Below are 27,514 nucleotides of genomic sequence, written 5' to 3'. Positions count from 1 at the left end.
TTAATATCATGGGCCTTTTGGGGAGGGGGGGAAGGTAATGAGTTCAAAGTTTCAGTAAAGTTCCACAAAAATGGAAGTGAGGGGGTGGAACGGACAATAATTTGAATAACGTCCGATTTGCTTTGGTCAAATGGAAAAATACAAACGTATTTCTCTGGAAGAAAAAACTCTTTTGACAGTGTAAAAATCACCCACATAACGCTGACAGCAAATCCAGGAAGCTACAGATCAGGCAGGATAATTTTAACACATGATCCTTGGTAAAACAGATATTTTTCACCAAAAACAAGTTCAATTTTACCAGCACACTGCCCAATACTTTCACAAAATTAATTGAATTATGTTGATTGTACTGTAACCTTCTGCCACATAGACATATTCATCCTTCTAAATGTGTGGCAATGCATCAAGAGAGGTAAAGCAAGGAAAGCCCTACATTGTAGGACCTATCTGGAATGTAATATGTGGGGTTGTGTTACATGTCTTGTTCTTACTTTTTTTTTTTTTTACAATGATCTGTTATTTACCATGTTTTCCATGTTGTGTTTGATGTTTTTGCAACTCTGATGCACACTGCATTTGACAGTGTTTTTATCGGTATCCTATAACTGTCAGGAAATCTAGTTTCCCTTTCTTCCAACCATATTAAAATAGTTGGCCACATTGTAAAAATCCATGCCCTTTCCTCTTCTTTTTCAAATAATCAAGTTGAAACCCAACTGAACTAACAACCGCATTGCACTGAATTGTTAAAAGCCGGTAAAAAATAACAACAACAGTTTCAAAACTGGAATCTGGAATAAAAAAAGCCCTCAAAGGTAAATCACACACAAGAATGTACTTTTGCATAAAGCATCAAAGCAAACAATTTGAAATAATACGTAGAAACCAATGCCCACTCTCTTGCCACAGAAACTCAATCACAAATACCTCTTAACACAAGAGCCCATTCACTGTAAATGATTCCAACAGGTACAAAACACATCTATATATACGACTTGTGTCTGTGTGTGTGTGTGTGTGTGTGTGTGTGTGTGTGTGTGTGTGTGTGTATGTGTGTGTGTGTCTGTCTGTCTGTCTGTGTGTGTGTGTGTGTGTGTGTGTGTGTGTGTGTGTGTATTCGCGATGCACGGCCAAAGTTCTCCATGGATCTGCTTCAAATTTGGTGGGCATATTCAGGTAGACCCCGGACACAACCTGGTCGATGAGAATTTTCAACACGTGCTCTCAGCGCGCAGCGCTGAACCGATTTTGGTTTTTCTGTTCATCTTCCCAGATCCATTCCCAATAACTCTTCCTTAACTTCTCCAGTGTTTTGCGTTTATCTCCCTTCCTTCGTGTGGCGTCAATCCATATTCCCGTTACGATTTTTAGAAGGTCACTGTCCACAACGCTTTCATCCCGGCGAAGCCGGATATTCCCGTTACTAATTTTAGAAGGTCACTGTCCACAACGCTTTCATCCCGGCTTCGCCGGGTATTCCTCTACTTCTTCCCGGCAAAGCCGGGTATTCAGCTCTACTTCTTCCCGGCAAAGCCGGGTATCATTCGGCTCTACTTCTTCCCGGCGAAGCCGGGTACCCGGCGAAGCGGGTATTCATTCTAGTATAACCATAATTCTCTAAACAAAATTGTAAACAAATTCATGTACAGGTTAAAATCACATGCATTCACATACACATTTCAATGAAATTTAGCCAAAACGTATCTAAAATAAACTTAAATCAAAACTGCCCTTGAATGGGAGTTAGTCAAGTTTCTACAATTTTCTTGACTCAAAAACTCAAGAGTTCAAATATCAAACAATATCAAAAATGCAGCCTATGTGCAAAAGACCAAAGTTGGTGTTCTGACAATCTTCTTTGCACACATTATCAAGCTGAAAATAAATCAAAAGCTTAATATCACTGTACAAATGTACGTATTTGTCTATCAAAACTTAACAACAGATATGTAACAGTTATAAAACTAGACATCTTTGTTTACTAGAAATTTGGCGTCATCTGTGCAAAAACGTGCTTATCTTTTTTCTTGATAGAACAGTGTATTCAGATCTGTTTACCCTAAACCCGAGGCAAGAGTACTTTCCCAAAAAGTTGTGTATTTTTCAAAAAGTTGGTGTACTTTACAAGCAAAGCCATATGGGCTAGGGAAAATGTACGCGTGGGTGCAAACGTGTTTGTGTAAGAATAGCATGTCTTGTGAACACCTTCAGAATTTAACTCCTTCCAATACAACAGGGATAAAACAATTTTATTTACCTGTCAGTTTATAGCATTATAACCAGTGTCTTCCAAACAGATTGATAATGAAAAGATGAAGTTCGTGAAATAACATCTGCGGTTGACAGTGGCAAGTTCATTTTTACAATCATCTCAGAAAACATTGCTTCAGCACGGACTACAGCCTTTTCTTCTGGCAGGATTTCCTTTGCAGGAATGAACTTCATAATTCCTTGGCAGCTTTCAGCGGATTTCTTTGCAGCAACCTTGTCCAGGTGAGTTTTGGAAATGCAGTGTCGTTCGATGTCATATTTCCCAGCATTGGCAACGGAGAAATCTGATTTACTATACTTGCAGTGTGCATGACTTTTTCCCATAGTAGACTCCACAATTCCTGGCTCTTTCTTATATTTCTCCAAGAAAATCTGCTGCTTCTGCTGCTTAGACTTGGTACAGTCATCCGAAACTGACACATTTTACCGCTTCATTTTGCCACGATTGTCCAGACGATCGCACGTGCCAACAACTGAACAATGTTTCCACAGCTGAAGACTCGCTGTCATTGTTATCTCCCTTCGACCGAAACTGGTATCAGTTGTACCATCCCGTAATCAGCACACCAACACCGGAAAACGTATTCTAAACTTTTTCTTATGCGTATTTTGTGCGTGTGTCGCGTATTTGCGTACCGATAATAATTTTGCATACAAAATACGCCCAAATCGTACTAGTAAACAGGTCTGTGTATTGCAGTATAATAATGCCCGGTGAAAGAGTTTCTTTCGAATTACACAATACAAAACATTACAGGACAGAATTTAAAAGCCGTAGAAGGTACTCAAACAAAAAAGACACTTGAGCAGACACACACTTGTTTGGCTCTCCACATGCATATCTTTGGTGCAAGCACATCAAATTTGCAAGCCGATCCGAACAAAAGCTGTACCAATGATCTTTTACAGATATTTAAACTCAAGTCTTCTAAAACAACCAGAGCCTGTGAGTAGGTGTGAATGAGGTTTGGAAATTATGTGATGCAAAATTGCGAGTACCAATTACTTCTTGGAGATCCTGTGAGCAGACCGGCCATTTTGTTCCAAGAACTTCAATCCGTTCTTGTCTGTCAGGACTTTGGTCTTGGAGCTTTTGCTGTCGCTCGACTGCTCCTCGTCTGTGATGCTTTCGTCACTGCTGCGAGAGTCCTTCTTTAGCTGTTGGGATAAAAAAAAAAAAAAAAATTGACAATTGTAGAGAATGGTTTGATGGAACAGTTTTAGCAGCATCATTTAGCGAGTAACTCAGTGATTTGCCCTGTCATGTACACAGACTACATTTTTATTTTGTCTTTTTAAATATCTGTCAGTGCTCAGGTCATTAGTGTACATGTAGTAACTATGAACAATCTGAGAATGCAAATAAAGTCCTCTTCACTACAATCAAACTCAAAGAGCGTATCCTTGGCAGCTAGGAAGATGAGGAGCAACCACAAAATGAATACATAAGCCTTAAAAGTCAAAGAGGGTGTTCTCACAGTGAGGGGATAAGTAGAACCAAATGACAGGTAGACACAACAGACACAAAGAGGGCCTCCTTGGTGATGAGGATGAAGTAGAACCAGACGACAGGTAAACACAATAGATACAAACTGTACTCACCTGTCCCGTGAAGAGGGCCTCTTTTGGTGATGATGATGATGAACTAGAACCAGACGACAGGTAGACACAATAGATACAAACTGTACTCACCTGTCCCGTGAAGAGGGCCTCTTTGGTGATGATGATGATGATGAACTAGAACCAGACGACAGGTAGACACAATAGATACAAACTGTACTCACCTGTCCCGTGAAGAGGGCCTCTTTGGTGATGATGAGGATGAAGTAGAACCAGACGACAGGTAGACACAATAGATACAAACTGTACTCACCTGTCCCGTGAAGAGGGCCTCTTTGATGATGATGATGATGAAGTAGAACCAGACGACAGGTAGACACAATGGATACAAACTGTACTCACCTGTCCCGTGAAGAGGGCCTCTTTGGTGATGATGAGGATGAAGTAGAACCAGATGACGTGCAGCACCTGCAGTGTGATCAGCAGGCCGTTGAACAGGTAGTAGATGTCACACATGCCCACCACCGGCACCGCCTGGTACAGCGTGCTGCGGATGATCCTACACAGCCACACACATCAGTGTCATCATCTGTCATCATCGTCATCTTCATCATAATACCAATCATCATCATCATCATCATCATCTTAACATTTACTGACAAAATAAAATGAAAATGGGGGATTTTGGGTCTTGAGGTCCATGCCACTTTGCTCCAATCAGGCGTCAAAGAATACAAAACGGGACATTTTTCATCATCACCAATATAATACCACCACCACCTTCCGCCTTCATTTATCATCTATATGAAATAAAAATAGGGTTTTGGGGGCTGGAGACCTACAACACGTTGCTCCAGTCAGACAGGGAAGCAACCAGATTCAAACATCCTAACAAATACATTTAGCATGTAGTAACAATTAAAACTCAAAACTGGACCAAACAAAGACCAATATAACTTCTGTACTTATATCAAATAACCAGATTACTTCCCTTTGGTTATTTGATATCTTAACAACGCTCTGCCTCATTTCGTTTAAGATTCTGTTCTGTACTTGTTATGTCCTTGTCAAGTATGTGCTTGTAATATATAGCTACAATGTATACTCAATTGTCAAAAATATATTGTTATGTGCGTGAACCAGTACAATAATAAACAAGTCGCGTAAGGCGAAAATACTACATTTAGTCAAGCTGTGGAACTCACAGAATGAAACTGAACGCACTGCAGTTTTTAACAATGACCGTAGTCCGCCGCTCGTGCAAAACGCAGTGAAACTGGCGAGCCTGTTTAGCGCGGTAGTGGTTTGGCTGTGCTGCATAGCACGCTTTACTGCACCTCTCTTCGTTTGAACTTTCTGAGCGTGTTTTTAATCCAAACATATCATATCTATATGTTTTTGAAATCAGGGACTGACAAGGCATAAGATGAAATTGTTTTTACATCCATTTCGGAAATTTAATTTTAATGATAATTTTTATATTTTTAATTTTCAGAGCTTGTTTGTAATCCAAATATAACATATGTATATGTTTTTGGAATCAGAAAATGATGAAGAATAAGATGAAATTGTTTTTGGATCGTTTTATAAAAAAATAATTTTAATTACAATTTTCCGATTTTTAATGACCAAAATCATTCATTAGTTTTTAAGCTACCAAGCTGAAATGCAATACCAAAGTCCGGCCTTCGTCGAAGATTGCTTGGCCAAAATTTCAATCAATTTGATTGAAAAATGAGGGTGTGACAGTGCCGCCTCAACTTTTACAAAAAGCCGGATATGACGTCATCAAAGGAATTTATCGAAAAAATGAAAAAAACGTCCGGGGATATCATTCCCAGGAACTCTCATGTCAAATTTCATAAAGATCGATCCAGTAGTTTAGTCTGAATCGCTCTACACACACACACACGCACAGACAGACAGACACACACACACACACACACCACGACCCTCGTCTCGATTCCCCCTCTATGTTAAAACATTTAGTCAAAACTTGACTAAATGTAAAAAAAGAATGCTTTTTTACCTGTAACTGTAACTAAAGTGTCATATGATTATATATGTGTGCGTTATTATAAACCAATGTAAACATGCCACACTGGTTACATGTAGGATTTACACTAATAGTTAAGACTGCGGTAACTGGAAGAAAAGAAAGATAAGGAACCCACAGTTTCTGAACACTGAATTATTGCCAACTTCACCAAAATGCTGCAGATTAAAGCTGATGTATGTTTATTTTTTTACTTAATTATTCCTAACATACAGATTAGTTCACAAGACTGTATTCCTTTTTCTACACTGGAACACAGGAGCATTATTGCATTCTAAAAAAAAAAAAGCTGTAAAAAAACCTGAAGAAGCATTAAAGCACAATGTAATCCTTTCCTGCAATAAAATTGACCTGTACATAAATTGAAACCGTCATAATGCAACTAGTATCTGGTGCACCTGTGATCCCCACTGTGGTGAAGAGGGAAGAGAATTAAAATAACAAGCAAGAGTGTTAACTCAGGATGTTAATAAGCATATCTGTGTCTACAACTACTACTATGGAAGCAGCAATATTGTTTTAGAAGATTAGTAAAAAATGCCTGGAAGCAAACATGTTGGATACTACAGGCTGGGGAACCACTGTTTTGAAAAAAATTCTAATAGGCAGGGGTCCAGTGGCCACGAAGGTCCTGGTGGGGTGCATGGGTAACGCCCCTTTGATGGGCTCGTCTGAAAATCATTTTTGGCATTTCTGGAAGGTATCAGGAGGCCCCTGCTTGCAGGAAATTGCATTATTTCTGAACAGTGTATTATAGCACACTGATCAGTACTTCACTACTTGTGTACTAAGTCAATAGAAATTAAAATGATCATTTTATCCAGGTTGAAATTTCTTCAGATTTTTTTTCTCTTGCAGATTTGTTTTCCACATCAGAAAACCAATCAGTTTTCCTCTGAAATTCGTGTATCCAAGGAGAATCCCCCAGCCTGATATTAACAGAGACAAAATTAAAGACAGATGGTTCACTCTCATTTTTGTTTGTTTTGTTTGCTTAACGCCCAGCCGACCACGAAGGGCAATATCAGGGCGGTGCTGCTTTGACATAATAACGTGCGCCACACACAAGACAGAAGTCGCAGCACAGGCTTCATGTCTCACCCAGTCACATTATTCTGACACCGGACCAACCAGTCCTAGCACTAACCCCATAATGCCAGACGCCAGGCGGAGCAGCCACTAGATTGCCAATTTTAAAGTCTTAGGTATGACCCGGCCGGGGTTCGAACCCGCGACCTCCCGATCACGGGGCGGACGCCTTACCACTAGGCCAACCGTGCCGTGTTCACTCTCATTGGTTCAGTACACTGTCATGGTGATTGTCAACTCAAAACGGCAGTAGATCTGGTCAACCTCAGACAGTGAACATTGCTGGGTGTCATGACCTTCTGCAGAATTACTTTCAGCAAACCTGTGACCTTCAGTTTTCATATAAATGAACCATCTGTCTTTGATTTTACCTCTGGTTCTAAAAATAAAACCATTGTCACAAACGTGAATTGGGTGTGGTTATGACTGAAATGAGTAAATGCTACTGAAAACAGCAGTTAGTTTGAGAAATGTCAGTGTTTTGTGTGATCTGAAAAAGTAAATCACTTAAAAATCAAAACAGTTTGTTGCAGCTCTGGTCTAGCTCAGTGATTTCTACAATTAACAATCAGAAACAACTCGATCAGGGTTTTCATGGGGCATGCAAGAGTTGCAACCCTTAATTCTCTCAGGCAAATATTCATGCTACTGTAATATATTGTATCAGGCGATCAAAGTCATCAAAGTGAAACTTAGCACCGATGTGCATTTTAAGCAGTGCCCGCTTCATTTGACGCCTCTATCTTCAGAAAATATGCACATCTTTGCAGCAGCCACATTGGCTTGGCTGCCAACTAAAAGGCTGCTACATGCGGCAGCTTAGCAATTTTAGCAGAGCAACTCTTGCTCAGCCCTTAAAAACCCCAACAGTTATTTCCATGAACCGTATATTAAGGCAATGCTTGATACAAGGTCAGAACTCTCTGTGGTGTGTATTCCTACCAGGCACATTCTTGTCACCATGTGAATATGGAACTAGGAATAGTTGCCAAGATCAAGTTATCAACTTCGATTTAGGTTGTTCCTCAGTGGATTGCATGTTACGCAAGCAATATTTTAATTTCCAACAAGACATCTCAAACATGGAAGTTGATTTTATTAATATTTCCCTGGCCTGCTGATAACAAATCAAGGACACATGCTTGCAGAAGATATAAAAGAGCAAGAGAGAGAGAGAGAGAGAGAGAGAGAGAGAGAGAGAGAGAGAGAGAGAGAGAGAGAGAGAGAGAGAGAGAGTGCTTTTAGTTATGCGCTATAGAAATCTCCTTAATGAATAAAGTGAGGATGCGGTGAGAGAGAGAGGGAGAGAGAGAGCATGCATTCTTATTTTAGTAGTGAGTACGATTGCTTGCTGAATGTTGTTGTAATTGACTGTGTAATTTTTCGTATCGCTATGATGGGTTAGTTTGCTTGTATTCTCTAATGTCATGATTTGTATATTGTGTGTGTGTGTGGGCCGGTGTGTGTGTGTGTGTGTGTGTGTGTGTGTGTGTGTGTGTGTGTGTGTGGGTGTGTGTGCTGGTGTGTGTGTGTGGGCCGGTGTGTGTGTGTGTGGGCCGGTGTGTGTGTTTATTGGAATTGTAAAGCGCTTGGAGCTGTGAATCCGGGACTTGCGCTATAGAAAAGTGATTTATTATTATTATTATAACTTGCACAGATCTATTGTCTATATTTAGTACATTTCAAGTATTGCAAACTAAAGGAGGTGATATGGATTTCAATGCAAAAGAAATTTTGAAAAGACAGAAAATTTATACATACTATGGATTTTGTGTGTGTAAATGTTAGTGTCCTTTATAATTAAGCAGAGTATCAATGACAGAATTCCAGGGAATGCATTAAAATTGTCGTATGATGTATGGAATGAGCTTGGAAAGGACGGAAACTTTATGTCACAAGCAGGTTTTCAGCTCTGTATAAACTATTGTCACAACTGTCTTTGTCTATGTTAAGACTATCAACATTGTTTGTTAGCAATGTTATCCTAGCAAAAAAGTTTTGCAGTTTTAAATTAAGAAGACTACAAAGGTTTTCAACACACTTCCAAAATAACAAACTCCAAGAAAGAAGCTTCACTCAAGTCAATGTTCCCTCCTTTATCCTAAATCACCCTTAAATTTCAAAACCTCCATTAATATAGCCATAGCACTCCACTCACACATACACCCACATCAGATAAAACAGACCCAACCACATTGCAAAGGGTACATGTACAATGTCTCACTTCTAAATAAATTCTGCTGCTATACTATACTGTATGTAGAGACAGATTTGTCACATGTGCTTTGGTGAGTACATTGATTCGATTGAACAGAATGTTATTGTCACAGCAAACGGAATATAACTTAACCCACCTCTTGCAATAAAGGATCTGAATTTAAAGAAAATAAGCACACACATAAATAGAGACATGTCCACAAGGCAAAACATCTCAAGAACATAATGTAATCGTGCACACATGCATAATATGAAATACACAAAACTAGGTAGCATTGACCCAGAAAGTGACATTATTCAGGAAGCCTTAGCTCAGTTACAAAAGAAAAATTAAACACAAGGCAAACCAGGCTCAAAACTGAATGATGAAACAATTAACTAGTCTAACTAACACAGTATACATGTACATACAGTCGAACCCACCTAAAACGAACACGCTAGTTACGAATTTTGACTTATAACGTATTAGTTTTAAGTTCCCAACTGAATACCTCTTTCTTCATGCTTAAAAAAAATGCTTGAAACGAATTCTTTGTAACGAATTTATGCTTATAACGAGCACTTTTTGAATTCCCAAGCATGCATAATGTCTGTAATTTACTCACGCTTATGACGAAATCTTTAAACTCGTCCCGAGATCGACATATCATATCATTTGCATAACGAACCCCTCTTTTAACACACACGTTTTTTATCGCCCCAGAGCCGCTTTGTCTCTAAAAGTCACAAGGCTACAAGGATCTGCGTGTGAGGCGAGATCAAAGGCAGGTCCATTGTGATGGCTGGGTGGCCTTCTTTATAGACACTGACCTTCTTCCCAGGGGTCATTGACCCAGTTTTAGCTATGAGAGGTGGTTCCCCTTTCATATGAGAGAGGAAACACTTCCTGCACCCGGGTCAGTGACCGAGTTTAACCTATGGGGAGTTTAACCTATGGGGCGGTCTCTTTGATGTCTTGTGAGGAAACTTGGCCAGGGTAGTACATGCACCAGAACTGGTGGACACCATGAAATTGGAGATTGATCAGAATGTACATGTACATGCTTTTACACGACTTTTTAAATTTTACTTCTAAAATTGTGACAGTAAAAAAATCAATCAATTCTCTTAATGTGAATTTCGGTTAAGACGAACTTATTTCCCGATCCCCAGTGATTCGTCTTAAGCGAGTTCGACTGTACAACACAATATGCGTTCATGTTTGAAACTGAACTTCTACGTGCATGACTGAATTTTGTTTTTAATGAGTTATCTCCAAGTCCAAAGGAATATATATGCTACTTAAGCAAAACAGGAATGACATGACAATGAACCGTGAACAGATTCATGGAATTACTTTACAGGATATGCACCCACATCGGAAGAATATATACAGCATACATTGTCCCAAGCAGTCTACTCTAACATGCACATTTCAATGTTTAGCTCACAAACTACAAAAATTCATTTAAAAACAAAATGCACCCTATCCCCTCCCCTCCACTCCACTCCCCAATTTAACTTCTCAGTGTACCCCCCAACCATTCATGGTGAAGCGAAACTTGGTCGAGTTTTGGGGGTACAGTGAAAAGTTACAATGGTTCAAAACGTTTCTTCTTCTTCTGCGGCCCAAACTCCCACGATTAAACACGAGTGGGTTTGTACGTATATGACCGTTTTTATCCCGCCATTTAGACAGCCAAACGCCAATTTCGGGAGATGCATGCTTGGTATTATTGTGTTTCTACAACCCACCGAACTCCGACATGGATCAAAGGATCTTTTTTGTGCGCACTTGGTCTTGTGCCTGGGTGTAGGCACTAACAGGTCTGCACATAGGTTAACCTTGGAGATTGAAAAAATCTCCTGCGTCTGTCGTTGAATCTATTTCAAAATTATTTAGAGCCACCAGCTACTAAGTGTACACTGATCAAATTGCTTGTAATTACAGGTTGTAGTTCAACCACATGCACATGCCACCCCCACCCCCCCCCCCCCCCCCCCCCCAACTGAACGTTTTAAGTCAAAGCAAAGCTTGCTTGCTTTAAGGACTTACTTAAAAGGGTAGAGCATCATGCGAGTCACCACCCACGTCAGCAGGAAGCAGACAAACAGTGCAGTGCACAGAGCTTCCTTCTTTAAATACTTGGCCATTTTGGCTGCCTGAAAGTGAAACATACACAAAGATGAAGAACATCGGCCTCCATGCTGTTATGGACCTAAAAAAAGAATCTTGGGCTTCTTTTAACATTGTGCATAAAGCTTTTCCCTTGAAGGAGAAGGCCATTTTGCCTGGCTAAAATCAGATATGGACAGATCTGGGAACCCCTGTTTTGCTCTTTGAGTATTCTCAAGAAAACTTTGTTTATTTTCAGAAAAAAATGAGCATTCTCCACACAGCATTTGAACATCCATGATTCAAACATGTTTCACGCGCGTCCGTCGCACCGTTAATCAAGTTTACCCATACATTTAAAACAACGCTTCTTTCCGTGTTTACTGACAAAAACTGTAATCATGTGTCAAAATACTGGATCGGCTTTGGGATTCGCTTGTGAGGGAATTTAGTCTAGGAATTTTTCTCATCGTATTTTCTTCCAGTGACCGTACTGCTTGTATTCTAGACAATCATGCGTACAAAAATACAGCGAAAGCGTATGGGTTCCCAGGTCTGTATGGAACTAAATACTGAAGGTGAGAAGAATTAGAACAAGATAACAATAAAAATGTATTCACCAGATACAAACACGAACTTGTACATGTATCTGGTGAGTACATTTGCATTGATATCTTGGCTAAAACTAGTTAGAAAACTGACTGACATACTGCTTAATTTTCAGAACAGATAGACTGCCAATGTTCCATAATCAAAAATTTCAGTAATAAATTTTCATTTGATTAATATACTTACCCAACTCACATATCAATTTACTTCAGTTTAGTGCTAGAACGCTGTAACTACGCATCACCTTGGTAACAAGGTAGATAACTCTAAAATAAAAAGAGCGACCCTGACCTATAAACAGGACAAAAGCCAGACCGAGGCTGACTTCCTACTTGTGCCGCCATATTGAATTCATTACCACTGAAGCGGAGAAAAACACCATCTTCTTTTTAGAGTCAATCCTAGTAGTGGGGTAGGAGGGAAGGAATTAACTATGTGAGTTGGGTAAGTATATTAATCAAATGAAAATTTATTACTGAAATTTTCGATTAAATTACATATCTTATCCCAACTCACATATAGCAGATTGCTAATGTAGGTGGTGGGATGCTCACTCTATGAGCTAGGCAATAATTTGCCCTGCTGCTACCATTGCTGGTAGCGCATTGGAACCGTCCTGTCACGCGCTGGAAATGTCGCGCAGGTAGAGGTTGATAGAGACGTCCTCCGATCTCCAGTAGGCGGAGTCAAGGACTTCAGATAATCTTCCCGATTTTAGCACCAACTTAGATATGTCCTTATCTACCTTTGTGTTCAAAGACGATAAGAGTAGCTTTTGCTTATGATCTTAAACCCCTTGTATGAGACAGGAAGGAGCATAGTGATCTAACTGGTCAGATTCATAAGAATGGGTCGCCTGCGGCGAGAATCCTATCAAGAGGAAAAACTAAGACCATCGGAGATGGTTGTCCTAGCTTCTGATTCTTGGCTAAGAAGTCTGGCCGGAAACGGAGTGAGATAGAGAGCCTCTATTGAAAACTACGTCTCCCGGTAAGCCGAAAAGTGCGTGAATCTCGCTACCTCTGCGTGCTGTAGCTAGGAGTAAAAGGGAGAACGTTTCGCACGTAAGGTTTATGAAGGCTAGCGGATTGTAGCGGTTCAAAATCTGTGGAGCGTAGAAACTCCGGTACCAAAAGACTTGGACTTGTCTTGCTGTGACCTTTTGGTATTGAACCCTATCTAGCATAATTATGGTCTCTCTGTGAAAAGAGACCTGTCATCTTATAATGCGAGCTAAGTAAGTCACACTGACAAGATTAGGAAGAAGCATTGCCTGATTCAGGTAAGGCCTAGAAGTAGGTCCATGTTATATCTCGCACAGCCTGGACGGAGCCCAAGGGAGAACTGTCCAAGTAACAAAACACTCCCCTCCCCCCTCTTTTCCTTTCCGCCTTATCTCAAAAGGCTAATGAATGAGAAGGAAGGCCCCGTTTGCGAGAGTGTGACAGAATGTCACTGGTCTTTTTCAAAGAAAAGGATGAAGTTCTGAGAGGAAATCAAGCTCCAGAGAAGACAACCGTTGTCCTCAATGGCTAAGGGAGTGGTATCAGTGAGAACTATATATCAATCAATCAATATGAGGCTTATATCGCGCGTATTCCGTGGGTACAGTTCTAAGCGCAGGGATTTATTTATTTTTTTATTTTTAATTTTTATTTTTATGCAATTTATATCGCGCACATATTCAAGGCGCAGGGATTTATTTATGCCGTGTGAGATGGAATTTTTTTACACAATACATCACGCATTCACATCGGCCAGCAGATCGCAGCCATTTCGGCGCATATCCTACTTTTCACGGCCTATTATTCCAAGTCACACGGGTATTTTGGTGGACATTTTTATCTATGCCTATACAATTTTGCCAGGAAAGACCCTTTTGTCAATCGTGGGATCTTTAACGTGCACACCCCAATGTAGTGTACACGAAGGGACCTTGGTTTTTCGTCTCATCCGAAAGACTAGCACTTGAACCCACCACCTAGGTTAGGAACGGGGGGAGAAAATTGCTAACGCCCTGACCCAGGGTCGAACTCGCAACCTCTCGCTTCCGAGCGCAAGTGCGTTACCACTCGGCCACCCAGTCCTCTATACCCATGTCCCTACGCGGTGGCTTGAAATAAAGAGGGCAAACTCCTGTTAACCGGACATGTAGCCCTCGCGGGAGCGAAGTACTGCTGAAGTTGTGTTTGAGTAAACGACAGTACAATAGCTGAAGCCGTAAGGCCGCAGCTTGAAAGTTAAAAAGATTGCCTGACAGGCCCGTGTTCAAAACGGTCACCCATCCCGGTAGTAACCGGGACCGATGCTGCTTAACCTCGGTGGTCGGAACGAGACCGTGTTGCGGCCTTTTGCTGAAAAAACGAGAAAGTCTATGCCGTGGCTGCAAAGAGGCGGGTATACTTTCCCTGTTGCAAAAGCAGGGGTGAAAAGTCGGGAGTATTGAAAACCTGATTGCGTGCTAGTTCTGTGTTAATCCAGCCCGCAATTGGGAAAGGCACGTGCGGGTATCAGTAACCTGATCCGCTCTCAGACCATGCTCCTATCGATCCCCGTCCCGAGGTAGGGGTGCGTGAGCGTCTTATGAGTTTTCAGTTTCCCGATGACTGTAAGACTAGAGGCATTACAAGGAGTTAGTTCTGATACCTTGAGAAGATATCTTCAAGGTAAGAGAACTGGCTTAGGGTAAGAGAAGGCCTCTATTTTGCCAAGGTTTCGTTAAACTGGTAATTCAAGTGCTGGAAACCTGAAGTTGGATACCTGTAATTTGTACCCTCTTTCTGCCCTTTGTGCGGAATTGACTCGGCCTATATTGTCGCTAGAAAAGCGTGCAGAGAGATCTGAGTATGTATCCGAAGCTGAATCCCTGAAACTGGAGTGCCGTGATTCAGCCTTCAGAGGAAAAGAGGGGCGCGGTAAAGCCGGAAGCCTATCACTGTGACGACACTTCGATGGCTTAGCCGAGAAGGCTTGAGATTTTAACAGGGCGTACAACTGCGTACTATTCTGCAATGTAGGAGAGACCTCCTAGCACATTGCAACGTTATGAAAAACCCAGGGGTCGCCTCTATGAAGACTACAATAAGAGTGTAGCTTGTTAACTCGCGGGAGAAAAGGACCCCGAGGGGCATAATGCCGAAGTTGAATCACTGAACCACAAGGTATGTGTTTCTATTTATTATTGCCAAAAACATAAATGTTCACTTTCTTTTGCGTATGGGGAAAAAAAATCCCCAATGCTATAAGCTTCTGTGTCAAACATAAGGGTCGCCACATGATGGTGTCCTTAGTTCTTTCCGTAACCTCTTAAAGTGAATCTCTGAAACTATGGAATTTATGCGAGTCCTTTGTGTTGCCCGGCGATAGTCGCTGACAGAATGCCGCTACCGTAAGGGGTAGGCTTCGCCGGAAATGTTCCGTCTGAGAGGTTAAGGACAGTGGCTCGGTAAACCTAAAGGTTTTTGAGTCAGAATGTGCACCAGTTAGTTGGCCATGTTCTGGAGAGCTGATGGAAAACCAGAGCTTATGACTCTTATGAGAATGCCAGCGATTCCGTAAACCGGAAAAGCTGTGTTTGCTTTAATAGCTTGACCTGTTTTCCGCCGCTTAGGCGAAAATTGGTGGCACTTAGCAGCTTCCTCCGAGAAGGCGGAAAAGAAGAGGTATGCAACTTCCCCATAAGTGGACGTACATACACGCAAAGCTGCCTAAGCCAGAGGGTCTAACCCAATGTGTGCTTGCCTAGCTTATCCATTATCTTGCCTAATTTGAGGCAGTGTGTGGAAAGCTGAAGCAGTTCCCGGTTTCTTGCCGGAAGATGGGGAGGTATGCAACGTAGCGTAGACATGCGAACACTCCCCTGGTGAACACAAAAAGCAATAAGTGCCGGAGTAGATCCGCCTCTTACTTGCACCTTGAGCCAAGCGACAGCTGACCAAGCAAGGAACCCTCTGTGAAAGGAGAAGACTAAAGTGACTCGATGGTGACTTTATCTTGGATCCTAGCCCCAGAGAGAAAGAAGACCCTGCGCGCGTGCACGGAGTGTGCAAAGAGACGCGCTGGGAGGCTCATCTGCTCAGCAGAAACTTTAGTCAAAGTGGCTAGCAGCGTAGTGACGTCCTTCTCCCCCGCGTCACGACGAAACTCGAAGTTGTCGAGAGCAGAGGAGATGGAGCGCGAGAGAGATCTTTGCAAAGTTTCCGAAAGAGAGGATAACTCGAAAAGATACCTGTGCTTTTCCCCCAGAGACAAGAGAGAGGACTCAGTATAAGGTACAGCTCTGTTCTTACTGTAGCCGTCTTCCCTAAGCGTAACCAGTTCCGTTGTAATCGGAAGAGTAGCACGCGGGAGGGCAAGTGTCGATGAGGTTGAAAAAGTGGCTGTTGAAGTGAACTTCTGGCAGGCACCCTGAGAGAGAGGAGTGGGATGCTTCGCATGAGCAAGCCACGGTTTGACTGAGTCCGACGTCGTACTGTATGCTGCCAAAAGCGGCACTGTGTCAGTCGGTGCGTTTACTTGCAGTCGGTTTTGCTCAGAAACTTGGCCATATATGAGGCAACAGAGGGAGATTCGCAGATCGAAAGGAACGCGTTTCTTCCCGAGCTGAGCGGAAGTCAACCAAAGCTGAAGGTGGTGGTACGGACAAGTTTGCCGAAGCAACCACCCCTTCCTCAAAATAGGCGAAACTACTTCCACTGCCGATGCTAAAGCATGGGTAAGCTTGGATGGTAGTCGAAAATTGGTGTCTTCTTCCTGAGCGGAAGCACACTAATCCGAACCGTAGTCCTGCACATCCGTGCATGCCGGAAGTCCGCTACCACACTGACTGCTACAGTCTGGTGAAGCTTTACCCGGAAGACCCCCGCATTGGGGAGCTTTATGGTAACCGGAAGTTGGTGTCTTCTTCTTCTTGAGCGGAAGCACCAAAATCCTAACCGTATTACTGCACGTCCATGCATACCGGAAGTACGCTACCACACTGACTGTCGTAGCCAGGTGACGCGTAAACCGGAAGGGAAGACACCCGAGGGATTCCAGACCCAAGTGATGCTTCCCTAAGGACTGCTTCCTGCCCCCAGGGCGGAAGCGGGGAACGCTGTGCCAATCCGACCCCGTATACTGAGGCTGCTGACGGTAGCGAGTCCCCTGTTTGGTCGGAGACCAAACGCGCATTTGGGTCCCTACCCTGCACCACCCGCCCGCGCTCGTGGAACGAAGTGGCCAGGGGATCAGAACTTTCACTCGCCGCCCGGCATTCGGGTGGAGCTACTTTCTCCAAATGTCGCACTTCGTTTTGGCCGGAGAACCCAGCTACTAACGAAGGATAAATACCTTGAATACGATCGGACCGACCGTCAGAAGAGGCCTGAGTACGCCGATGAAAACCTCCGTCACCAGCATCTTGGGCAGCATGTACATCAACCGAAGTCACGGTGGCCGAGGGAGGAACACGCACCTCAGCCAAGGAACGAGTATCGCCAACTCCCGCCGGCAAGGACAGAAACTCTGCCCTAGTGGAAGAAAGCTCCGCTGAAAGAGAGTTAATCTGCGCACTCAAAGAGAGGAGTAATGCAGAAACATCATGCTTATTGCTAGCTGAGCTATAGCTAGCTGTAAACGGAACAATCTCTGAAGGCAGAGCCGGCATGGAGGGTGACTTTGGCAAATCGATAGTGACATCAAACGAATTTCTAGATGAAGGGTCTAACACCTTAACTATTGCCTGACTGGAAGAACTTTTAGGCTTCCGAGAGGGTTTCTTAACCGGAGACAGCTCGGCAGAAACCTGCTTAGAACTCTTCTTTTTGCCACTGTCCGACAATATGGACGAAAGTGTACAAAAATAAGTAAACAAGAAACAACTGTGTCAAAACGATAATAATGTCAAAAGTTTGGAAAGGGCTCACCCCACACAGTCTGAGAGTAGAAGGACGAAGAAGAGAGAACCAAGGTGAAGTCTGTCTCAGGCATAGACCAGACGAAAGGCTGAAAAGCCTGAGCGTAGTCAAAAAACGTCCGCAAGCACGCTTGCTGGAAGTTGTAAAGAATTCAATATGGCGGCACAAGTAGGAAGTCAGCCTCGGTCTGGCTTTTGTCCTGTTTATAGGTCAGGGTTGCTCTTTTTTTAGAGTTATCTACCTTGTTACCAAGGTGATGCGTAGTTACAGCGTTCTAGCACTAAACTGAAGTAAATTTCTATTTGTGAGTTGGGATAAGATATGTAATTTAATCAAGACTCTGTAACACTTAACAGAACATTTATTTTGATATATATACGAAACATACAATGTACATGTAGTACAAAACATTCATTTGTTTCAATGTTTTGTGACGGATGAGCATTGAGTTTTGAATTAAATGTCCCACAAACTAATCTTTCCTGGTTTTGAGTTATAAGCTAAATTCCCATTTCCAATCCAAATTCTGAAAAATGGTTTATGTCCTAAATGAATGGGCCACATTGGCAACTTGTAAGAAAAGGTATTCATTGATTTATGTCACTAAACGACTGAATAACTGATGGATTCATACAGTGGTTGCAATCACACTGTTACATGATTTTCTGGTTTCCTAGTTCACAATCACCAGGGTATAAATAAAAGTTATAAAAATAGTTTACCTCCATGAGCGGGTCCACACAATCATGCACCAGGAGAACCAGTGTCCCCACACGGGTGAAGTTGACCATCCATGACAGGAACATCAGGCCCAGCGTGGCACAGTGGTGAACTATCATCTCTGTGAAATCCTGACACAATAAAAAAAATGCAACGTCAAACTCAGACCTCCTGAAGCCCTCCGGATTTTTCCCTTGAACACAAAATATAGCAATTCTAATACATGTACAAATCACCAGAAATTCTGGGCAAAACTGGAAAAAATATGTTGTTTTTTTCCCTTGCACCCACAAGGCTACTTTTTGGAAGAGTCTGGGAGTGCGCATGTGTCACTGTGTGTATATATGTCTGTCTGTGTGTGCGTGTGCACATGCCTGGAAGAAAAAGGCAGCTGATGTACATCAAGGGATTTGATAAGATCACACACTTCTTCAGGTACGCAATGCGGTTTCATAGTACAGTCGACTCCGGTTAATCGGCCACTTTTGGGACTGACTGAATTATGGCCGATTATCCGAAGTGGCCGATTATCCGAACATCGCATCGGGAAGTTCCTCAGAACAAAAATGTTGGATGTTGGAAGTTACTTATGGTAGCGGAAAGCGGAAGTTTCGTGCATTGGCATACGTGCTCTACATGTCTCCAAAGAATGTGTCCAGTGTCGTCTGCTTCTGTTTGGCACTGGCACGTTTCCTCACTGCAGCACAGACAACGTCCAGGCAATGCAGTTCTTCTTCCCCGAAGGCATTTTCCAGGGCATAGACGCTCAGGACTTCAAGCGCGTTTTTGGCAGCCACTGATGTGATGGGTGGTTGATCTGGTTCTTCATCAGATTCCTCTGTTTCTGTTTCTTCTAGTCTTGGTCTTTTTTCACAGATGCATTCCACGATGTCTTCCTCAGTCAACTCGCCTTCCACACAGACGATGTTGTCGTCTATATCGTTGAAGACCTCCCCGTTGACGATTTCTTCTGGCAATGAAAAATCCTCGGGGTCTTCTGTATCACATTCCATGAGAGGGGGTCGGCCAGGACGAATGAATCCACCTTTCTTAAAACATCCGCTAACAGTAGACGGTTTTACCGCTCGCCAGCTTCTGGAGACAAACATGATCGCATCAAGAACGTTGATCTTTGAACTGACGTCACAGGCTGTGGCGTTGGTTTCCAGAAGTCCTTTTTCTATGTGGTTTAGGGTCATCTCGATCAATTCTTTCCTGTACAGCGTTTTGAGATTCTTGATGACACCCTGATCCATTGGCTGAAAGATGCTGGTTGTGTTGGGGGGAAGGAACTCAAGCTGGATGTTATTCAGGTTAATTCTTACCACATGCGCTGTGCAGTTGTCAATGAGGAGAATGTGCCTACCAATCAGACGGAGGGCCCTGTACTCAGTAAACTCACTGGCAGACCTTTGTGCTGTCATGTGAGTAATGATCATGGAACGTGAAACGTGAAAAGTGTGAGGTGTGAGGTGGCCGTTTAGCCGATGTGCAAAGTTTTCGTGGTGGCCGATTAACCCAACATTTTAACACATACAGTGCAACCTTGTTTACTCGAACTTCAGGGGACAGGGAAATTAATTCGAGTTAGAAAGAATTCGAGTTATCCAATTTTACAATACAAAGTCACAATACCGTTTAACTAATGGTTGAAGAAGTCCTTGAAGAAGGCTGATGCAAGTGTTCCGTCCATGTTAAGATGTGGCAGTAGCGTGTAGGCAATCAAATGCTGAATGAAAACTACAGTAACATCAGAGCCCAGGCTTTTACACACGTATACTGCCATGAAGAAAATGAAAATGAAAAAATCTCTAAAAGCTCAGCCTGAGCGAAATTGTTAGTAACAGTTCAGTGTGCGTACATGTACTTAGTGGTACAGTACGTATTTGAATAGTACTCAGGTGTCACTCTGTTAGCAGTATAAAAGCGTGGGCTCTGATGTTTGTTTCCATTCAGCATTTGATTGCCTACATGTATTTGAATACTACTCAGGTGTCACTCTGGTGAGATTTTTTTCATTTTCTTCATTTATTCGACTTATGTGGGCTGTTTTGGGGTCAAGGGGTCGTGAAATAACATCGAGTTATCAATATATTCGTCTTAATGAAGCTTCGAGTTATCAATAATTTATTTACTATGAAAGAGAGAGCAGTTTGCAGGGCCCCAGAAAAAAGTCGAGTTATGACGAAATTCGTACTATCCGAGCTCGTGCTATAAGGGTTAGTCTGTAACTAGGAAGAAAAGATTCGGTCCCAGGGAAAATTGGCCGATTATCCGGAATTGGCCGATTATCCGGATGGCCGATTAACCGGAATTGACTGTATCTTTAATACAAGGGACATAATAATCAGATGGCAATGGGCCGACTTAGGCTTTGATTTTACAAATTATATCTCTCAGTCACAATTACATTGATCCGCATTTACTGATTAACCTTTTAACTACCATACCGCCCGATACCGCCCGTCTTCCGCCATTGCCGCTATTCCCATACCGCCCGATACCGCCCCTCGCCGGTGTAGCGTCTGTTTCGGTTGTTTGCGGTTGTTGTGCGCGAGCAGTAGTAATAAGACGGTTGCAAATGCATTGTGGGATTGTCTCACTTCCGCCTTGTTTTTTTCCCATGTGCTTTCGATCTCTGTGAGAGTTACAATCGATCTTTTTTCACCAAATCTTTTGGGCGCTTGGTGCCGACATGGATTCAGATGACAGTGATCCTGATTTCATGACTATGCTTGATTATCTCCACGAAAATAGACATCAATTAGAAGATTCTGGCTTCGACATCAGCATTTCTGTGAACACTGCTGATCTGACCTACTTTGATCGTTCAATGAATATCAACAAGTGACAGCGAAACGGATGATATACCGGAGCAACAAGTAAGCGTAATTTTTCAACTTTATTGACAGGTAAACAGGTAGATAAATCATGATAACACTGCGACATACATACCACCAAGAAGAAGAAGAAGAAGAACACATACTCTTTGAAGTTTGATCCCTATCCAATAACATACCAATTTTTTTTATCAATCTGACAAAGAGAAACTGAGTAATAATAATTTAAACACGCATACCCGTTTTTGACCGTCTCTGCTCAAAATAACTTGGGAGCTGAGGGATTCTACAGAACAATAAACTTGGTAGTTAAAAGGTTAACTTAAATGTAAGTCTTGTCACAATATTTCGCAAGTTTTTAATAGATTTACAAGATTTTAAGACCTACCTTGCGTTTGTGATCAGTGAAGAGGGATAATGATAACGCCAAATAGAATCCAGCTTGCACTGTGTAGTACCAGTAAACATCCATAGAAACGTGCTGAAAAGAACACAACAACAATGATAAACAGTTTGAAAGGTATCATTTGTATCTCTAAACAGTGTTCTTCCCAGACTCAGAGGACAATAGGTCAGTTTGTCCTGGATTGAAAATATATCACAAGTACTGGTAATTAGTATCAGTGTGCGTCTCTGATTTTAACATTATACAGCAGTAAAGGTAACATGACACAACAAATTTTGCTATTGCTAGAGTAATGTCTAGTTCGCAAAACACTGCACCTTGTTTGGCAAATATTTTCCTATGGTTTGTCAAATGTTTTCCTCCAACTGATGTATCATGTATTGTTAATAGAGAATACTAAAGGGTTTGCTGTATGAGTGTATCAATTATCCTATTAGATTTACACCAGTATAATATTTGATAAAAGCAACGTGTAAATCTGATGACACAGCAAGCCATGCAGTATGCTGTTTATCCTATACTGTACTTGCTTGTCCTTTGCTCTAAACGTCCTGCAGTCGAAGGGCCAACATTGCAGACACTACTTTTGGAACTTTGATCTCTTCTAATTTCCAAAGCCTCCAGTAAATCTTTGTATAATGTGACATGTACATTTTCCAAATCCTTCCAGGGAAAACAGCAAGCGCAAAAGTGTTCCCAGAATGACGTTTGGCGTGGTGACTTTGTAATCATGAGCAGAGAAAAATTAGGTCCCTGCCAGACTACTTTGACACGACCTCAATTACATAACACACACGTGTGAGCGCATGGTTTACAAATGTAATTGGTGGTTTCTGTCACGTATGTAGGACTAGATGATTACCCGCTTCGCCGGGTACCGGCTTCGCCGGGAAGAAGTAGACCCGAATACCAGGCTGCGCCTGGGACCCGGCTTTGCCGGGTGTACGCCGGCTTAGCCGGCGCACGAAGGAAAGGAGATAAACGCGCAAAACACTGGAGACCTTCTAAAAATAGTAACGTGCAGTGACCTTCTAAAAATAGTAACGTAGTAACGGGAATATGGATTGACGCCACACGGAGGAAGGGAGATAATCGCGGCTGAAAACACTGGAGAAGATAAGGAAGAGTTACTGGTAGTGGATCCAGACCAAAAAAAACAAAATCGGTTCAGCGCGCACAGCGCTGCGAGCACGTGTTGAAATATCTCATCGACCAGGTTGTGTCCAGGGTGTACCTGAATATGATCACCAAATTTGAAACAGATCCATCGAGAACCTTGGCCGCGCATCGCGCACAGACACACAGACAGACAGACACTAGTCGTATATATATATAGATAAATCATACTCTCTATCCGTGTTTGAAGTATGTTATGTCCCAGGCAAGTACTCACATGTTCTGGCCAGCTGTTCCAGCAGTAACTGGTGTCCCACAACCAGGGTTTCTGAAACATACAACAAAACCAACAATATACAGTCACATCAACAGACATCAATATCTACAGAACCGGAGAAAGACTGGTAATACTACCCTCTTTATCTCCATCCACCCCTAAACCATTACCAACCTCTACCCCCCCCCCCCCCCCCCCAACACACCTCCATTGCCAACCCAAATATTTATAATCCACAGCCAGCCACTGTAATTAGCAATAACACAATAGTCCTCAAGTTTGTTCTATTTCTTTATATGACCCCAAATGGCTTCAGTTTACATTCTTATATCAACACAGAAGATGTTAAATAGTTAGTAACAATGCTCATAAACTCCAAAAGCGACAAGTAAAAAGAACCAATTTTCTCTCACAGGCCCAGGGAACGAACAAAAAGTTGCTGGCCTTTCAGAGATATTTCCAGGGCACTATCGGTATTACAGCATTAACGATAGCACACAACTCACATCCCACAGTGTGTAGAGTCCATAGCAAAACATGGCAGCATAATAGGTACACCTCCAGCTGAAAATGGAAAGGGAATAGTATCAAGTTAATATGGTAGGAAGAGTTCTTATACAGGTGTGTAAAACTAAAAATTATGTTATTCTTCTGAAAAAGAGTTATTCCCCTTTAACTTTTGTCTTCCAGACATTTCCCTCTCCTGCAAATCAAATGTTTTTCGCCTATTTGGTAGATCCGTGCTTCTAATTATTGGAAGAATCATACATCGCTTGGGTTGGTTATGTGCAGGATGCAAATTGTAACATAAGGTAGGTCTATGTTCTCCTCCTTCTGTGTTCCTGAGCTTGTTACTCTCAGTCTCAATCTCAAGGTCACCTTTTTGTGTGAGTTGTGCATGCTATGCCTTTTTTTAATCCTGGGTCAATCTATGTCCAATCTCACCTGGACTCACAGAACTTTTTCATGACTGGGGTTCTGTCCTGGTTGCGACGAATGCGAAACCAACGCTCAACCTGTCGTGTTGTCAAATCTGTCTGCTTAGACAAACTCTGAAAGAGAGAAAGCATTGTTAACTAACTTTGAATCTCTTCTTTCTGTTAAATGAAAACGAGAAGACAAATGAACATATCAGTTTAAAAGCAACACCAACAGTGCTGCTTCTGATTGAATCTGTATGCAAAATTATCACTTTTGTACCTTAATGCGTAATGATTACTCTTTTTCATTATCAGCCCATACAACAGAGAAAATGACATATGGTCATTCTTTTGTTTTTGTTCTAATTGTGAAAGGACAGTCTACCCATCACATTTTTATAACATAACATTTAGAACTAAATTGGTCTTACCTCAAGCAGTTGTTGGTCAGGCACTTTGTATTTTGTGTATGCTTTTTCCATGATGGGATTTGCAGGAGCCCTTTTCACCTTGCTGCGAAGGTTGTACAGCCGCCCAACCACTGCTGCCACACATCTGCACATCAATCAAGATTCAAATGACACAAATTACAATTTACATATCAGGGATGACCAAATCGGCCGCCCGATCGTCAGGGGCGAGTAAAAAGTCTGCCGGGCTAGTAGAAACCGCCTGGCAACTCGCCCGGCTGGCCAGTGGAAATTCTGGTCAAATGCACGCTTTTGGTTGTAAAATCGAGTTTCAAGGCCATATAAACACAGATGAAGTAACTGTGGTATGTACCGGGCCAGCGATATTTTGGTCGGGCTAGTGACTTTCTTGGCCGATATCTTGAGATTAGGCCATCCTTGTACATGTATTATATAGGCAACAGCACGATCATGAGCGATTGATTCGAAGCGAGAGATGCAGTTTGCAGGTGTCAGCTCTGTCAGTGTCAGTGTAACTCGATGCGAAGCAGACTTATGTTTTGTCATAACTGAAGAAAGAGTGTTTTTATTCCCATGTCAATGATTTATGTACTCCATTTTGTTGATAAATGTTGAACTGAAATGGACAAATTCAGTGACTCGGAATTGAATTAATGACTCATGAGCTTTATTTTGGCAATCTTCGGTCACCGAAGCGCTTTGGAAGCAATGAGAATAGAGCAAAATAATAGAAAGGAAAGTTTAGATAGAAAAAAAGAAAGTTGAAAGATTTAAGAAAAAAAGAAATAAAAACAATCACTGAATCAGCGATGGCAGGGCTCAAACCCTTCAGGCTTTACCCTCAAGACCCATTGTTCGGAGCACTAACCACTGTGCCATACACAAGAGATATCAGTGAGAGCAAAAACTTGGAGGTCTATTTTCAGACCTACTGATGACTGTTTGTTCCCAATCCAGGGGGCTCCGTAACCGACTAGGCCGTGTAGTCGGTTCCCGAACCACTCCGTAGTATGTATTTAATCATATATAAATAAGCATTTTATCTAAAGGGGAACAACCATGTCAGTCATTTTACTTGATCAAATGACCAAATTAATTAATTATGCTTAGCTTTGAAGGTCAATCCAAAAATGTCACGAGAAATATTCTTTGGTTTGGTTAAACTTAAAGCAATTTGTATCAAAAGTCAATATTGAATAATGCAACTTGAGTGTGAACTCTAAATTTACAACGCTTTTTTTTGTTTGTTTGTTTGCTTAACGCCCAGCCGACCACGAAGGGCCATATCAGGGCGGTGCTGCTTTGACATATAACGTGCGCCACACACAAGACAGAAGTCGCAGCACAGGCTTCATGTCTCACCCAGTCACATTATTCTGACACCGGACCAACCAGTCCTAGCACTAACCCCATAATGCCAGACGCCAGGCGGAGCAGCCACTAGATTGCCAATTTTAAAGTCTTAGGTATGACCCGGCCGGGGTTCGAACCCACGACTTCCCGATCACGGGGCGGACGCCTTACCACTAGGCCAACCGTGCCGGTCTTTTACAACGCTTATATCAACATTAACAAAATAGGTTTAAGACAACAGTTCACACAAGTTGGAATCGCCCACTTCTACTTGCTTTTATTGCGCATGATCTATATCTACATCATCGAACTTTGAGTTTGACAAGTCCCATGTCTTGTCTTTGAAAACTTTTAAACACATCCCTCAAACCAGCTTATCCAGAAAGTGCGGGTGTTCACTTGACAAAGAGCAATGTATTTGCAATGCGTGACTTCAATAAAACAGTTTGCAATTATGTGGGTTGCCAAAACATTGGAACTACCAGTACCAACCTATCAGAACAACAATGCACTCACAGTCACACCAAGTAAGTGACTAACTTCACATTACCTTTCAAAGATTATTCTGATGATGCAAATAAATAAGCACAAATAAACTGGTGACCATAAATCTGTGAGCTGTGGTTTGTATATATTTGGGTTGTGATTTTTCATGGACTCCCATGACATTTCGTCTGGAAGCCAGAACTTTTCACTCCAGAAGGTCCGGCGAACTGCTTCGATCAAGTCGGCCATTTTCTTGGTCACGCAACATCTCAATATATTCGCGAGATTTCCGGTTGTGATCGACCATTTCTACAACTTCCGGTGCGAAGGAATGTGTGAAGCAGACGAAAGTTTGATTCAGTCCCTTATCCGAAGCAAATAAAACCTTTGCATCAAAACCAAAAGAAACTGTGAAAGAGTAATAAACAATTTGTGGAAATGTTTGGGTGTTCAGTCTCAAAAATGAAACGATTGCAAAGTATGTAGCCTTATGAGCATTTCTGGGCATTGGTGTTCTACTTTCGATTTCCGAGTGCCCAGAGCCTAGTAAACCGATCTGTGCTGCACAATCTCAAATCTATGCTATGTCTAAATGCTGGTACAATCCTTCGGATGTTCTGTTATTGACAACTACAACAAATCACTGTTTAGTATGGTCCATACTCCTGTTAGATCTGAGCATCGAGATTTCAACGTTTAGATGGAAGTTTCAGTAAAGAGCCCCGGTGGTGTGAGACTGTGCAAATGCTTTTACGGGAATGCCAACCTCTAATACAGCACACTACTTGTGGTGTACTTTTACATCGGATGTTCATAATCCATTACTGCTTTGAAATGTGAACTGTGCGCCTATTAGATCGTGGCCCATCTTTTGACATCTGATCATAAAAGGAGATTGATCTGGCTTGTTCAGTAAAGGCACAACCATTCCGACCCTGCATGAAACAATCCTTCTCACTATCTCAGATCTGCCCAGGGTTTTACATGGAATACGACCATCCCTCCACTTGAACCCATACCAACATTCAGCATCCTAACTTCTTCTTGTGCATAGTTTGAACTTTTTTAATGAATTTATTTCATAGATCAGCGCAAGAATCCGTTAAGAAATTGATTTATCAAAGAATTCCCACAGACTGATGATGTTTGGTATGTGTCCAAGTGGGGG

The 27,514-nt window shown here is 42.1% G+C and overlaps 1 protein-coding gene across 1 annotated transcript; it reads right to left on the bottom strand.

Moving 5' to 3' along the window:
* Positions 1-1,750: 1,750 nt before the first annotated feature.
* Positions 1,751-26,595, bottom strand: LOC138982388 (ceramide synthase 5-like). The gene is made up of 10 exons (XM_070355653.1): positions 26,411-26,595; positions 24,508-24,631; positions 24,102-24,208; positions 23,663-23,720; positions 23,157-23,207; positions 21,746-21,838; positions 18,520-18,648; positions 11,232-11,338; positions 4,237-4,393; positions 1,751-3,432 (listed from the first exon to the last, which is right to left on the bottom strand). The coding sequence occupies exons 1-10, from the start codon at positions 26,593-26,595 to the stop codon at positions 3,277-3,279; spliced, it is 1,167 nt and encodes a 388-aa protein (XP_070211754.1). The 3' UTR covers positions 1,751-3,276.
* Between the last annotated feature and the right edge of the window lie 919 nt (positions 26,596-27,514).

Source organism: Littorina saxatilis, linkage group LG12 (genome assembly GCF_037325665.1).
Source record: "Littorina saxatilis isolate snail1 linkage group LG12, US_GU_Lsax_2.0, whole genome shotgun sequence".
Classification (NCBI taxonomy): domain Eukaryota; kingdom Metazoa; phylum Mollusca; class Gastropoda; order Littorinimorpha; family Littorinidae; genus Littorina; species Littorina saxatilis.
Note: the sequence above shows the minus strand (reverse complement) of the source record. Positions and strands in the feature narration are given on the sequence as shown.

Bases quoted from the DNA above. Each gene is read 5' to 3' on its own strand.
- LOC138982388 (XM_070355653.1), bottom strand. From the start codon at position 26,595: ATGGCCGACTTGATCGAAGCAGTTCGCCGGACCTTCTGGAGTGAAAAG. The intron at 23,208-23,662 runs GTGAGTTGTGTG...TGTATGTTTCAG, and splicing joins GACTCTACACACTGTGGGAT to AAACCCTGGTTGTGGGACAC. The intron at 18,649-21,745 runs GTAGGTCTTAAA...TTATTGTGTCAG, and splicing joins TCACTGATCACAAACGCAAG to GATTTCACAGAGATGATAGT.